The sequence below is a fragment of the Alexandromys fortis genome, unplaced genomic scaffold, assembly GCF_014885135.2.
Source record: "Alexandromys fortis isolate MF-2015 unplaced genomic scaffold, M_Fortis_MF-2015_v1.1 scaffold_0, whole genome shotgun sequence".
NCBI lineage: Eukaryota > Metazoa > Chordata > Mammalia > Rodentia > Cricetidae > Alexandromys > Alexandromys fortis.
Window position 1 is genome coordinate 29,182,416 of NW_026067949.1, and position 14,270 is coordinate 29,196,685.

The following is a 14,270-nucleotide window of genomic DNA, read 5'->3' on the forward strand; positions in this document are numbered from 1 at the left end:
CACACAAGTCAACTCTTTGTGACTTCCTGCTTAGGTGTTAGAATTTTCTTAGCTGCCCTCTGTGCTTTAGATTCATGTCTCACTGCTTCGTTCTAGCTTCATTCATTCTGGATCAGTCCCTGCAGCCCACCTGGCAGGAGCTCCTTGGGTCTCCTCTTTCTTGGTGCCTCCAGACCACCTCTCATGGTCTATGTCATGGTCTATATACATGGTGTATGTTAGTATGTGCATCCTGTTGCCCCGTGACAACCAGGTGTTTTATCCATGTTAGGCAGGAGGTGGGCCAGAGGTAAATGGCGCAATTGACCTCTGTCATGCTGTTAATAGACAGTAGATCGCACTGAAACAGAAGACTTAACAGAGAACTTGAATCTGTGGCTTCCTCCAGCCCCAAATAACCATGTCCCAAGCAGCTCGCCTTGTGATGTCACTGTGATGTCGCGATGTTGCCTGACTGTCCAGCCTGTCTGCTTTCTGCTTCTGCTTCTGGTTAGCTGTTCTGTTCGTGGTGGGCCGTTCTGTTCGTGGTGGGCCATTCTCCTCACGGTGGGCTGGTCTGCTCACTGTGGGCCGTTCTGTTCATGGTGGGCCGTTCTGCTCATGGTGGGCCGTTCTCACAGTCCTGTCTGTGCTCTTACATTTCTGCACATATCCAGGGCATCGGCCCAGCTACTTGCAGCCTCCTGGACCAGTGTGTCCTGCAGGATTCATGTCACAGTCACTTACACAGCCCCAGTGATTGCTTGATGTGCCATTGGGGTTTGGGTTCAGAGTGTTCATGCTCCCGGTAGATTGAGGACCATGAATTTTATGTGTGTTCAGCAGAGTTCTTTGCTTTTAAGGAACATCTCAGTAGATACTGGTGAACTTTCCTTTTTATATGATGATGAATACCAACTACTCAAATTTTATCATTTAACAACCAAACAATTCAGTCCAGCCTGAATATACGCTAAGGCGAACTTATTAATAAGCCTTTATTTTGTTTAGCTATATCCTACGAGTCTGTTGTAGGTACCCAGGTTGATGCTGCTTCTGAGCTCTTTCCTCTCATGCAGACCAGTCTCTAATACCGAACCAGACTTCCTTAGCAGTCCTTTCAGGACAGAGCTGCTGTGGAGGAAGAGTAGGAGGAGGATTCCACTAAGATTTTGGCTTTGCCTTCAATTTTGCAGATGCTTCTCTGGGTACAGACTCAGAGACTGACACTTGGCCGTTCCTGTGATGTCTTTCTTTCATCTTGAGCACTGTAGCTTCTGGAGTCATTCCCATCTTTATTGTTTGAGCATATTGTCTGTTTGCTGAGATAGTTTTTCTCTTTTCTCTGCTTTCCAGCAAGTAGTTGATGCTGTTCCTGGCACGGTCCTTCTGGTTATTGTTCTGATTGGGATTTGTTGGGTTTTTTGAATTTGTGGGTTCATAGTTTATACTAACATGGAAAATCTTTTAAGTGTTACCCTTTAAATGTATTTTATGTTCTGTATCTTTCTTCAGTTACAAGATGTTTGTTATGTTTCTTGATACTGTTCCACAGGCACTGATAGCACATTCTGCTCATTTTAAAGTTTTGTTGCTGTGTCTTTTGTTATTTATCTTTTCTTTTACATTGTCCAATCTCCTGTTAACGTCTTTCATTGCAGAGACTATTTTTCATTTCAGAAGTTCCATTTTTTTTTAATGCCTTCCATTTTTCTCTTCTTCAGGACAGTATCCTTGTGCCTCCTCAAGCATCTCGAGTTTGTTTACTAGAAACACTTGACAACTTTATCTGCTTTTTCCAGTGTCTTCTGGGTGCTGTGTTGGGCACGGTTCTCTTAATGGCGACTCTTGACGTAGGGTGTGGTCACTGCTCTGGTAGTTGCCTTGGAGTGTGATGTGAGTTCTGTGTTGGCTGCAGGTTTGCCTTTCCTTGCCTCTGCTTGGAGTTGGTGTGGCTTTGAAGGGGTGGTGCAGAGCAGCCTTTGTCCTAGCGGTGACTTGGTGTGTCAAGGCAGAGCCTGCTCATGCCCAGTGTGGGCACTTCCCAGGCTGGCCGTGGAAACACACGCCCCCATCTTCAGTCCTTGGTCCACTCATTTTCTCCTTAGTTCCCATAGTCTTTCTGGAGATTCTGACTGCGCACAAGAAGTGTGTGGGCAAAGACCAGAGGAGACGGTTCAGAGACTTCCAGGCTTTGTGTTGAGCCTCTCAGCTCCTTTCCCTCTTCAGCCTCCAGACTTTTCTCCAATGCAGGAAAACCCTTGGGCTCTGATTGAGTTTCCCTTTCCTTTGCTGGGGCCTGGAAACCACCTCCATGGTGAAGGTGTCCTGTAGGGCTTCCCTTGCTTCCTCATGGGAAGGTAGGGTCTATTTTCAGAGTGGGAGAGCAGGCACTTCTATCTTCTTTTGGTTTCAGAGCCATATTTCCAGCCCTCCTCTGGGGTCTTATAAAGGGAAAAATAAAAGAATAAAAAACACAAAGTCTGCAACAGCTCTCTTCTGTACTGGAATTTTCTCTTAGTATTTCCTGCATAAGATTTCCTCCTTGGTATAAGTTGTGTTTCTTATATAACTGGCACCATGTGGCCTCCTCCCAGTTGATAGTGTTTTCCCTCAGTTCCCTTGGGCTTTTTAAGATGGTATCTTACAGACTGAACCCAAACAACTGGTCCTCCTGCCTTAGCCTCCCAAAGAGCTGCAATTGCCTCTGCCACTGCAGATGGCTTTGGCTCCTTTGAAAAGGACCTGGTGAAAACAACTTGCTAGTGGATGAAGAAAATGAGCTAGAAAGCTAAGTAGAGTAATTTTTCATTTTGATGTGAGACTGACAAGTGTATTTAGCTCTTTTATGTTCTCCCTAAGTGGAGGCAGGCTGCTGTGATCAAAGTCGGGAGGGCTGGCCTTGTGAGTACTGAGTAGAATCTGGCTGCTGTTAGCAGCAGTGGCAAAGGCCAGATAAGAGCAGAGGCCATGAGTTTGCAATGTGGCCGGGGTCCAGTGTCCCCCAAGACAGGGCTTCCTCCAGCAGAGCCTTCCTGTCCTGACGCAAAACAGCCACGGCCTCAAGAGAGAAGTGCGTCCGACTTGGAGCCCAGGAGTTAGGAGGGGCCTGGTGGGGGGTGCACTGAGGGGACACTTGGAGGGAGTAGGCTTGGGGCAGAGCTGGTCTGTGGAGAGAAGTAGGCCTTCAAGATGAGGAAGGCCGAGAGCAAGCCAGCGGCAGAAGAATGAGTGATGGGCCTGTGGGGAGGTGTCTGTTTTCCTTCTTGATATAGGCTGTAGCATTTGAATGGAGGATTTTTATGGGCAGAAGATGTATACATGTTTGATGGGAAAGGATCCTGTGGCAGGTTAGCTGGATACCGGATCATACTGGTCAGGGCCTTGGTGTCCTCTCCCTGTTTGCAGTCGCTGTCAGTCACTGCTGCTTAGCAGCTCTGCTTAAGTGATTTGGGAAGTTGAAGAGTTTACACACAATCAGCAGTACCTTCTCTCTCCCAGGACAACACACTACACCCGAATATGGATGCCACAGGCTACGCTAGGTCTTGTGCTTAACAGAATTCTTGTTCACCATAAGCAGAATCTGCTGCGAACACGAGGATTTCCTTCTCTAATCTCCACTGAACTCACTAACCAATGTATTCGCCTAGTTTCTGCACAACCCCCAACATAGACTGTGACAGCTGCCCCCACCCCCATAGTTTTCCCTTGTACTTCACTATAAATTGCAGGGAAAACAAGCTAGGCCTGGCTGGGTGAGAGACAGGATGGGGATAATATGATTCTGTTGTCTACTCTCAGGCCCGTAAACCCCCAGAACCAGGTTAGTTTCAGCTTTGGACTCTTCTGTGGGTACTCAGTTTGCTTAGCAGTTGCTTCTCCAACCATTTGGCTTGTGAGTATCTTCATACTCCAAGCTCTCCTCATGTGGGCCAGGGAAGTAGTGCAGGCACCCAAGAGTGACCGCTCAGGCCTGGAACCAGAACACACCTTGAGTGTGGATCTCCAGGTTCTACCACCTCCAGCTGCCACTCCCTGTCCTGGGGATGAGAGCGGTGTCTGTCCTGATCGCAGTCGTGAGTTGAATGAGTTTGATTGTAAAGGTTGGAGATACATTCACAGAAGTGGAAGTAGCTGTGGGTCCTTCTCTGACACAGGCCTCAGGAAAGCGCCACTGTTTGCTGAGGGCAGTGCTCACAGTAGTAGGGTCTGTTTGACCAGACCCAGTGGTAAGGGAGGGAGGCAGTGCCTGCTGGAGGCGAAAGTTGAGCTTACTTAAAGCCTTGCAAACGTTGTGATCTCTCTGTGCGCTAATGTTGTTGGCTCAGTTCTAAGCATAGTTCGTTTTAGTTTTTTTTTTTTTTCAGTGAGAGGGTATTTCTCAGGTTTTGTGACTTGTGTGTGTGTGTATGTGCCTTTTAAAAAATATTCTACTCAAAACCAAACCAAATCAGAACTGAGTTGTCATATCTTCAAGTTTCATGAACTGAGTCACAGTAGGGAAGATGTCTGTGAGGTCTGCCAAGCCCGCTGTTTTCGCCTTACATTTATTTCTTGGCTGTATAAGTTGGGCTGTCTCCCCTACCCCCACCCCCGCCCCCAGGCCAGGATATATCAGATTGGTCTTTACTTTCGGCCTTTGATTTCATATGCCAATTTGTAGCCTGGTTTCCGCCATTCATCTTAGGAGTCATGGCTGCTTTTGTGGTTTCTTGAGTTCAGAAAGCCTCTTAAAAAACTTTGGACTTTTTTTTTCATTGATGATTTTATCTTTTCATTGTAAGTTTAATAACCCAGGACTTTTTTTCCCCATCTAAATCTCAAGCCATTAAAACGTGAAACCTGATCAAAGGCAGCCGGGAGCCTTAGTGGCCTCTGATAAAGCAGTACAGAAGGCATGGAGCTTTAAAGGGATTTTTGTAACACTGTAACATTGGAGTTACTTTTACTTCCTTAAGATTCTTTGTTTCAGTTTGTGGTAAGGCCTTTGTGCCACTTGAGAAAAAAATAATTACCACACCTAACAAGAGGGTCTGCCCAGAGGTGCTCGACACAATCAAAGGCACTTAACAGACCCACCTCAGCAAAGCCTGATTATTCCTGGAGTCTGCCATCAGCGTTTGGCATCTGGAGTGCGTTCCTTCCAGGCAGCATAGCGTCTTGGACTAAGGCTCTGAGGTTGAGGGCTGCTGGAGAGCTTGGCGCTGTGCAGCCGCTGTGTTTATTCTCTGAGGAAGATGGGATCCTGTTAGAGTATGAGCGTGGGGAGGGGCGTTCCGACCTGCTGTGTTTCTGTTACTTGAAAATTTACTCTCTTGTATTAGAAAGTTAGCATTCCCAAAGCATTTACTCAAAGAGGAGAGAGGAGAGTGTGCTTCCTTCTCCTTCAGCCCTTTTGTGCCTCCTGGGATATGACCGAGGGCCATCTCGGAGCTGTCACCTTCTGTTCTGACCTGTCTGCCTCTGCTTCTCTGTGTCCAGGAGCAGTCACTCTCAGACCCATGGCTACTGTGCTACTTTATTCCCTTACCAAGAGCTCTTGGATGACCCTGCTGTGTCCCTTGAACTTGGAAGGTGATTTAAAAAAGAAATAGAAAAAAAGGGCCCATTCATGCTGATGACTACCTGGTGGCATCCTGGCAGAACCCTTTCATTTGAATCAGGAGCTCCCTTACAGGGTGTGACTTCAGGGATCATTGCTGTCGCGGGACCCCCAGGAGTGTCTCTGTTTCAGTGCATGAGAAGGCTTTTGCTGTGGCCCTTCACCGTGGCGTTTCCCCGGTCTTTGTGATATTTACCATTTTGGTTACTGCATTTGGCCACAAGGCCAGCACGCGCACTGTTGGTTGTCAGGGAGAACTGTTCAGGTGGTGAGTGCATCCATAATATCTCTCTCTTGTTTGCTAGGCAGAAGATGGTGTTAGTGATTGGGAGCTGCTGGCTGCACCCTGCACAGCAGGAGTGAGCAAGTGCTGTTCCGCTGTCCTCGTGTGAGTCTCCTGCCCCCCCCCCCCCTGCCTCCCTTCCCTCCGTGTTCCGGCATGGCCACCCAACGCGTGCAGTGCAACCTTCCCTGAGTAAAGTTTGTCAGGCAGTCGCAATGTTGCAGAGTCTGTCCAAGTCTTCTGTACCTTTTTTTATTTTCGTGCGTCTCCTGTATGAGAAGGCTATTGATGATGAGAGAAGTCACAAGGTAGTTCAAGACCAGATGAGACACTGGGGACAAACGGATGGTTATAAACTCCAGCGAAAGGGAACTTTGTACAGTGCCAGTGTGGTCAGTCGGTGCTGAACACGATTTTGCTAAATGGGCTTTGGCTAGATCGTGTGGTCCCACGTGTGTTTCTCAGTAACTTGTTAGTTTTCTTGTGGCTTGCTTCACGGCACAGTGCGCTGTTGCTGTCTGCCACACCCACTTCTCAGGCTAAGCGATGTTTTGTCTTCACTTCTGCAGTGCTCATAGAAGCAGAAATACAGCCCACCTGCTGGGGCCGGTGGAAGACTGCCAATCTTTAGGTCCCCTCTGCTGTCCTCTTCCCCTGACAGAGCTAGTGCCGCCAAGACATGATGGACCGTCTGCTTCGCCAGAGGATAGGCAGAGGACATTGTAGAAAGGAGCATGTCACCCCCATGCACAAAGAGCTGCCACCGGGATGTCTTCCCCCGTCACCAGGCTTAAGTTGCGTAGCCGTTAACAGGGAAGGGTGGTGCAGTGCTGTTTGACCCGGCTTGTTCGTGAACAGCTTTGTACTTAGCGACTATGACCAGAAGCCTCTTTGAATGTCTTTCCAAAGTGGCAAGTTTCCCCTTGTTGGCTTGTAGAACGAGCCTCACATAGCTGTATTGCTTTAATTCCGCTGGAGATCAGTGGCACAGATGGGAAACTGACCATGTGCTAAACAGCACTTGTGTCAGAAGGCGCACGTGGCCAAGGGTGGTTGCAGCGTGGTTCCCTGACGTGGTGATGTGAGCACTGACCTGCTGCAGTGGATAGCCAAGCACCTCTCCCTGTCATAGCCACGGCCGTCCTCTTGCAGAGTTCCCCTCCAGGTGATGGGCCGCAGGAAGGAGCGTGGCAGATGTGTGAGATTGCCTCCTGGGTTTGAGAACACATTTTTCCCCTGTAGGAATTGACCGCTTAAGTTTTAGAATGGAAATGTGTAAGAAGAATATAATGAGAAGTAGAGTCTTAGAAGTAAAAGTGGAGTGAGCTTACTTTGTGTGTGCATGCGGTCTGTCTCCAGCTTCCCAGTCACTAGCTGCTGTCCTAGGAGTCACATGTGACCCTGCTAGGTAAGTTCCGTGGAACTGGAGACCCTGCTGCCTAGAGCAGGTGCATGACCATGGCTTCCGATCGGGAGGGATGCTCCGGGGCTCCAACCCTTTCGAGGAGCTGCATAGAGTTTCAATATATTTAGGAGGAGGAAGAGTATTTACCACATGAAGTAAAGCTGTAGGAAAACTGAGTCTCTGAGGAAAGTCACTTCTAAGCTCTTAAAAGCAATCCACTTGCATGCCCCTGAGTCCACCTGAAGGCTTCTGGATCAGCAGGTCTAACTCTGGTAATTGTCATAGTGGAGAGCAAGCAGGCTATGGTTTTTATTTGCCGAGGAAATGATTGTAGCTACTACTACATAATGGATTTGGCATTAGGGTAAAGTTATTCACATCAGTCTTTCTCAAAATAAACTTCTCTGTGACATTCAAATGTCAGGCCTTCCATTGTGTTTGGCCACCATTTCCTTAGTCCCCTTCAGGGTTTTACGCTGTGTAATAAACGAGCTATTTGTTTGCCAATTTCTTGCTGAAGTGAAATGCATGTTTGAGTTATCAGAGTTTGTGATTAGGAGCATCTGGCTTACTCTTGTTTTTGTTTGTTAAACAGGAAAAGGACCAGCGCAGCCTAGACATAAACACTGCCAAGTGCATGTTGGGACTGTTACTAGGGAAAATCTGGCCCCTTTTTCCAGTTTTCCACCAGTTCTTAGAGGTACCAAATTTATTACTTTATGAAATGTGTGTTTGCTTGCTTAGGGCTACCACGTTTTACCTGACCATTTTCTGTGATTTTTCTTGTCCTAACTTTCTGCTCATAGGAGTTATGGTTGCTGATTGCTCAGTCAGCAGCTGCGTGTCTTGGAGTGTGTGCGTGCATGTGTGTGTGTGTGTGTGTGCATGTGTCTGTGTGTGCATGCATGCATGCATCCGTGTGTGTGTGTGTGTGTGTGTAAAGTTGTGTGTATCTGAACAGTCAAGCATTCTTCTCTTAGCCCCATGTAGAGACCCCACTAGTGGTAGACTCCCGGCTCTTTGTAACAACAGAAATTGAGATTTACTTTCTTTCAGATGAATTTCCAGTTTTAGGCCAGCAGTAAATATCAGCCACCAGCCTCTCACTAAAATGAGTTTGTAATTTGTTCTTAACTACTTTCGTCTCCAAGTGCCTGGTGGAGTTGTTGGATAGCTGTGAACACTGGATTAGGCGTGGCATCTGCTATGCCCCCCTCCCCACGCGAGCCCCTTAAACATGACCTTTGCTTTCAAGAATGATGTAGGATCTTTGAGGAAAAACGTGTCTTGCCCAGTTCCAACTCCTGCTTGAAATAATCTCCCTTTACGACTTGCTTTATGTAGTGGTCCAGAAAGCTGAGCAACTGATGTGATTTTTGAAGACTGGCACTAGAAACCACTTGTAGTAAAACCCAGTTGTCTACTAACTGGGACTCTGTAAGGCAGTAAAAGCTGCTCGCTAGTATAAGTACCGCTGATGCGAGGGCGCTCTCCCTGGGGTCTGTCTCAGCTGCTCTGTCCATCGCTGAGACTAAGCCCTCACTGTCAGAACAGGAGTAGGACTGGTTCTTGTACGCAGTGAGTCTAGTAGGATTTGAACCTTCAGGTGAAGGGTCTTTGGTTAAAAGATGTGGCTCTGAGTAAGTTTGACATTGCTCAGTCCCGGACACCTAACTGGCTGTTTTGAGACTGATTTTCACTTTCGTGCTTCAGAAGTTAAAGCCTGTGTATTGCTCTAACATTAGATTGTGTTTTCCTTTTAGAGGGTGAAAGCAGCCCTTCCATCCCAGTCCATCTCTTGCCTGCACCCTCAAAACCATCAGCTTGACTCTTTGCCCTTTTAAGATTTATATTATCTTGCTATTTTTGATTTTATTTTTTTTTCACAAGGATTTTTAAAATGTTAGCTCTGGATTTTGCATTTAAGCCTTTAGGATACTGTATTATTCCCCCTGTGGCAGGTTTCTTGTTTAGGAGTGATAGAGCTACCACTTCATGGCTATCCCAGTTTCGTCCATGATGAGACTGGCGGCCGGCCGGCATGTGCATAGCTCTCAGCAGTGACTGCCTGACGCATGCCCTTGAAGTAAGCAGCTTGGCAGTGGGCAGGACTGTCGCGCCGGGTTGCCAGTGGGACCAACGCCTTGATTAGCACTTACTTTGTGCTCTATATAAACTATGTGGGTCCTCTCATTTAGTCTTCGCGGCGTTGCTGTGTAGTGCACGCTACTACTAGCTTAGGTGTGTCCTTATAATGATATTGCCATGAAAAATTCTAATCTTGCTCTGTGTCACTGTTTCCTAGACTGCTGCTTCAGTTGAGTTAACCCTGCATGAGTTTTCTTATGTGGGTTCATACAGAAACTGAACCCCATCCCACTTGTTCGTTTTGTGTCGGTAACCGTATTGCTTTCCCCCGTCAGCAATCAAAATATAAAGTGATAAACAAAGACCAGTGGTGCAATGTGCTGGAGTTCAGCAGAACCATTAGCCTGGACCTCAGCAACTACGATGAAGATGGAGCGTGTGAGTACCGGCTGCGGGTGATCCCTCTCTCCTCCTCTCCCTCCAGCTCTCCCTCCCCCTTCTTCCCTCCTCCCTCCCAGTTGAGCCCAGTGCCCCATGCGTGTTAGGTAAGTGCTGTACCTCCACAACACCTCCAGCCCTCACACGGCTGCTTCTCTCTCTCCAGGGCCAGTTTTGTTGGACGAATTTGTGGAATGGTATAAAGACAAACAGATGTCCTAGGACTGTATGCATAGCAGCGAGAGAGTCACTGTTACCACGGTTACGTCACCCATTAGCCATAAACTGCTGTTTGTAACGAAGCGCATGCTGCTTTTCTTGCACAGTCTCCCTCCTGCAGGGTGTTTTGGTGTTTGCTATTGAATGGGCCTCTCTGCTTGCTGTGTAGCATTGTTCTCTTGGAGGCTGCTCTGCAGTCCATTTCACACTACAGATTGGTGAACTGGCCAACGTCCTCACTGTGATTATGTGTACATTGCTGTTTCAATTTTGTATATGTGTATAAAATGAAAAGCTTCACCTAGAGATTATTTCTGCAAAAATGTATTGTAAAAATAATTTTGTGGCATATTTCTAGTCTTTTTTTGTTTTCCCCCCAAATGAGCCAATTGTACTTTATTTGGTCTCAAATGTAGCATTTCAGAATGTGTTGTAACTGTCCCCGTGAGCAGATATTGCCAGAATTAACCTCATTGCTTCTGGAAGAAGTGGGAGTCATGACTTACAGTGGCACATGCCAAATCTGACTTGGTTTCCATGACAACTTGGGTATTTTAAAGTGATAAAAAGTTATAACTATTTGAGCACACAGACATATAACATGCTACAAAGCATTTCTAACACAAAGCTATAGGCTTATGGGTTTCTTAAATTATTATTTTCTTCATTTTTTAAAAATGTTAACACTGTTGGTAGCTTGACCATAGGTACAAGTGAACAAATTAAAATTGCTCCTTTTAAATTTTAAATTGAAGCTTAAGTTTCCCTAAACCATTTGCTGTTTCTCCCTTTGCGTTCCTCTAGCAGTGTTTGGTCTGCTGAAGCTCTCTGTGCCACTGTAAGTAAAATGTCTTTGCCACCCCCGTGAGCCTACTGGCTTGCTGGCAGTTCATAGCTGCAAAGCACTTTTAACTGTGTCTTGAGTTTCCAGTTACTCTTTTACAGTGTCTGTAACCTCCCAGGGTTTTGTTTTTGTTTTTGTTCGTTTTTTTTTAAAGACCACAAGTGAGAGATGTTTTGTTTTCTGTCTTTGTTCTTCTGTGCTAGACATTTCCTGGCAGCATGTCCATTGCAGGCAGTGGACCCAAAACCACCAGCATTGAGCTAACCCTGTTCACACTGGGACCTTTCCCAGAGGGGCCACTTGTCATTCCCTGAGTCACGTGTTCAGAAGGGTGATAGCCATTATGTGGATAAGAAAACCAGAGCAAACACAACGGTGTTTCTGGGTTTGTATTTTATGTCTTTCTTTTATTTGTTTGCCTTGCCCCTCTTGAGGAAGTGTGTAGTTAACAGGCTTTCCCCCAATCATTTGGTGCTATGACTCACTCAGTCCCCGAAGTTTGTGAAAACCCCTCTGAAGACTTCGCCCAGTAAAGAGCTAATGGCTTGTTTGCCGGGTGAATGGTGTAGCGGGGTAAGATCTGTGCCCGCCCAGGCGAGTGATGACCAGAAGATGTTGGGCCAAAAAAAAGTCGTCTCCATTAAATGTGAACCTTAAATGGCATTAAATGAGCGAAGCACACAGACAATGCTACCCTCCATCACTGTTTCAGTTCCTTTCCAAAGTGTTTGCGATTTTCATCTTATTTCATCCCCCAATTAAACCACCAAAGACAGAGATGTTGTATGTATATATCGTGTGCGTGCATATACACAATTGGGATGTGGTAGAATGCAACTACTTGCCTTTTTCTACCAAATAATGAGGTTTAGTTTGCTGTGAAATAAACCAGAAGTTTTTTTTTTTTAAAAAAAAAAAAAAACAAACAACAGCTCAATATTGCTTTAGCTTCCTCCATCATCCCTTGTCTGTAGTCTCACAAATTAGTATCTGAACACAGCGTAAGCTTCCTGGGAAACCACAGCTGTTGAGACTGCTATGTGATGGGGTTCCAGTGCACGCAGGTACGTGACAGTGGGGGCCGGCTCAAGGCAGGCGCAGCCCCGTGGAAGGTGATTCCTCTTCAGGTGCACCCGAGGTGAAAAGAATCACTCTTGAGTTGGATCAGCTGTCGATTGCCTCAGTGCAAAGACGGATCGTAGATGGAATTATTTTAAATGTTGCGTGAGAATCTGGAGAATGTTTTAAACACTAAGCACAGCGATTCTGGGAATAAAGGGTTGTTACCAGGGTGAAAAATTTCATTTCATCCACAGTGAACATTTTGATGATAGAGACTCAAGTAACAACTCTCAGGATATATGGAATGGAAGCCCACATTCCGGAGGGGATAATCAATATTTGGAACTCCAAATACTCTCTAAACTGCCGCGAGAACTGAACCTCTGTGACTGCTGCTTGCCCTTGGTTTTCTCGATTTTGCGGAGCTGTTTTTAAGGGAGTCAGACCAAGTCATAAGACACCTTTTCTTGAAGAATTGCCAAGTCATGCAAATTGAACGATTACCAAGAGCACTTAAGGCCGGCGTTGGAAGAAGTCGAGCCCTTGGGGTCGCCAGTCCCTGCGCTCCACCTGCCTTTCCTCTCTTCACTCGTGTTCCAGCGCGCTGCAGTGCCCTCTGCTAGGGAATACGGCTTGTAGATGTTTACACAGCACTAGATAGAAGTCAGCTGGCTAGATTTCCCAGGTACCCTGATCGCCTTAGGCTCACCCCTTTTGAAGTATGAACTCTGAGTTCAGTATTTATAAGTCTAACTAGACAAACCTCTAGGTTCTGGTTTAACAAATTTCTGTTGCCTCTGAGTCTCCACCTAACCATACTTTTGAAGTCTATACAGAAAGCTTTAAGAGTTTAGTTTGTGCCCTTGGTTTTTTATTTTTTACAACTGCTAAAATACCTCTGTAAGCCTTATCGTCTATCCTTTCATATGTTGTATAAAATTGTATAGAATTCATTGACCAACTGATAACGTTGGGCATCTGTAAATGAGACCAAAATGTGGGTTGCTTTTTTTTCATCAGATGATTTCTCTTGGGCGTTGCTGTGAAATGCGCAATAGCCAGCCTAGAACTGTGAATGCCTTGTGTCGTCAGTATTTGCGTTACCTTCATGAAAGTGCAAGTCCTGTGACTCCAGCTTAACCAATACACTGTTATGCCACCCAACGAGCACAGCAAACTGGTTTAGGTTCTAATGGAATTGATATAAAATGATATCCCATAAATAAACAGATATTTGTGTTTGGTTTCAGAACTGGGTTCTTTGTCCTCTTGGTTTCTCCGCCCAGAACATTTTAGGGTAGTTTAAAATATTTTTTTTCTTACAACCGTTTGCTTTCTACCAGCCTTTTCTATTAAAAAATGTTTACAGTACAGGGGGAAAATGCAAGAATAATACAATGAACATGTATGTTCCTGTCACTTAGACATATTTTATGGCATTAACCTGCCTGTGTGTGTGAGAAAGAGAGAGAAAGAGGAAAGAGATTGATTCTCTGTTTACATCACTTTTTGAGTCGTTTGAGAGTAAATTACATTATAAAACATCACACAGATTTTGGAATAAGATGTAATCTATACCACTGTGTGTGTTTGTGTGTGTGTGTGTGTGTGGTGTGTGCTGGGGTAATCTATATAGTGGTAACACTCTACAATGCTCACACTCAATTTTAACAATGGTAATGTTGCTTGATACACAGAGTTGATATTTACCTAATTGTATCAACGATGGTCTTTATGGGTACCTTATTTTCCATCCAAGGATAGGAATTGTATTTGACCTTCATAGCTCCAGTGTCCCAGAGGCAGAGGCAGTCGCATCTCTCAGTAAGAGGCCAGTCTGAAATGCATAGTGAGTTCCAGACCAGCCAGGGATAGACAGACAGTGAGACCCTGTCTGGAAGAGGTATTCATCATGTTTCAATTTCTTTTGAAAAGAATGTTTCCACATAGAGCATCAGAAATATCTTGGCAAGAGTCAACACTCCCACCAAATTGTGAAGGCAGAACAATTTGCTGTCGTCTATTGGTGTGTTTCTAAGCATTGAATGCTAATAAGAATTGATATGGCCAAGAGCTAGGCAGTAACAACCATTTTACTGCCCCAAAGGGCACCATCCAGGTAAGCTGTTTGTATCAGCCTGCTCTCCACTTGTCCTGTACTACAGTGTGAGCTGAGGACAGGCTTTTGACGAGTCCTGGAGGACTAGAAAGCATGTGTGGAAGAAAGCAAGTCGGAGTTTCCAGGCTGGCAAAGCACTATCAGCACATAAAGACATCCAGGAAGACCTGGATGCGAAGAAAGGCCAGGAAGTGATAGCTCTTGGAGTCTCATAAACTTCAGGGAGGA

At 45.8% G+C, this 14,270-nt stretch overlaps 1 protein-coding gene across 6 annotated transcripts in view; it reads left to right on the forward strand.

Moving 5' to 3' along the window:
• The window catches only part of Dcun1d4 (defective in cullin neddylation 1 domain containing 4), a 68,998-nt gene extending 55,823 nt beyond the window's left edge, over window positions 1-13,175 (forward strand). For 5 of the 6 annotated variants that reach the window (XM_050149935.1, XM_050149937.1, XM_050149936.1 and 2 more), the window contains 3 exons: window positions 7,868-7,972; window positions 9,696-9,798; window positions 9,965-13,175. In XM_050149935.1, coding sequence (XP_050005892.1) covers window positions 7,868-7,972; window positions 9,696-9,798; window positions 9,965-10,020 — 264 coding nt within the window. In that variant the 3' untranslated portion in view covers window positions 10,021-13,175. The remainder of the gene's footprint in view (window positions 1-7,867; window positions 7,973-9,695; window positions 9,799-9,964) is intronic. The other variant, XM_050149934.1, reaches the window with a different exon arrangement.
• The last annotated feature ends 1,095 nt before the right edge of the window (window positions 13,176-14,270 follow it).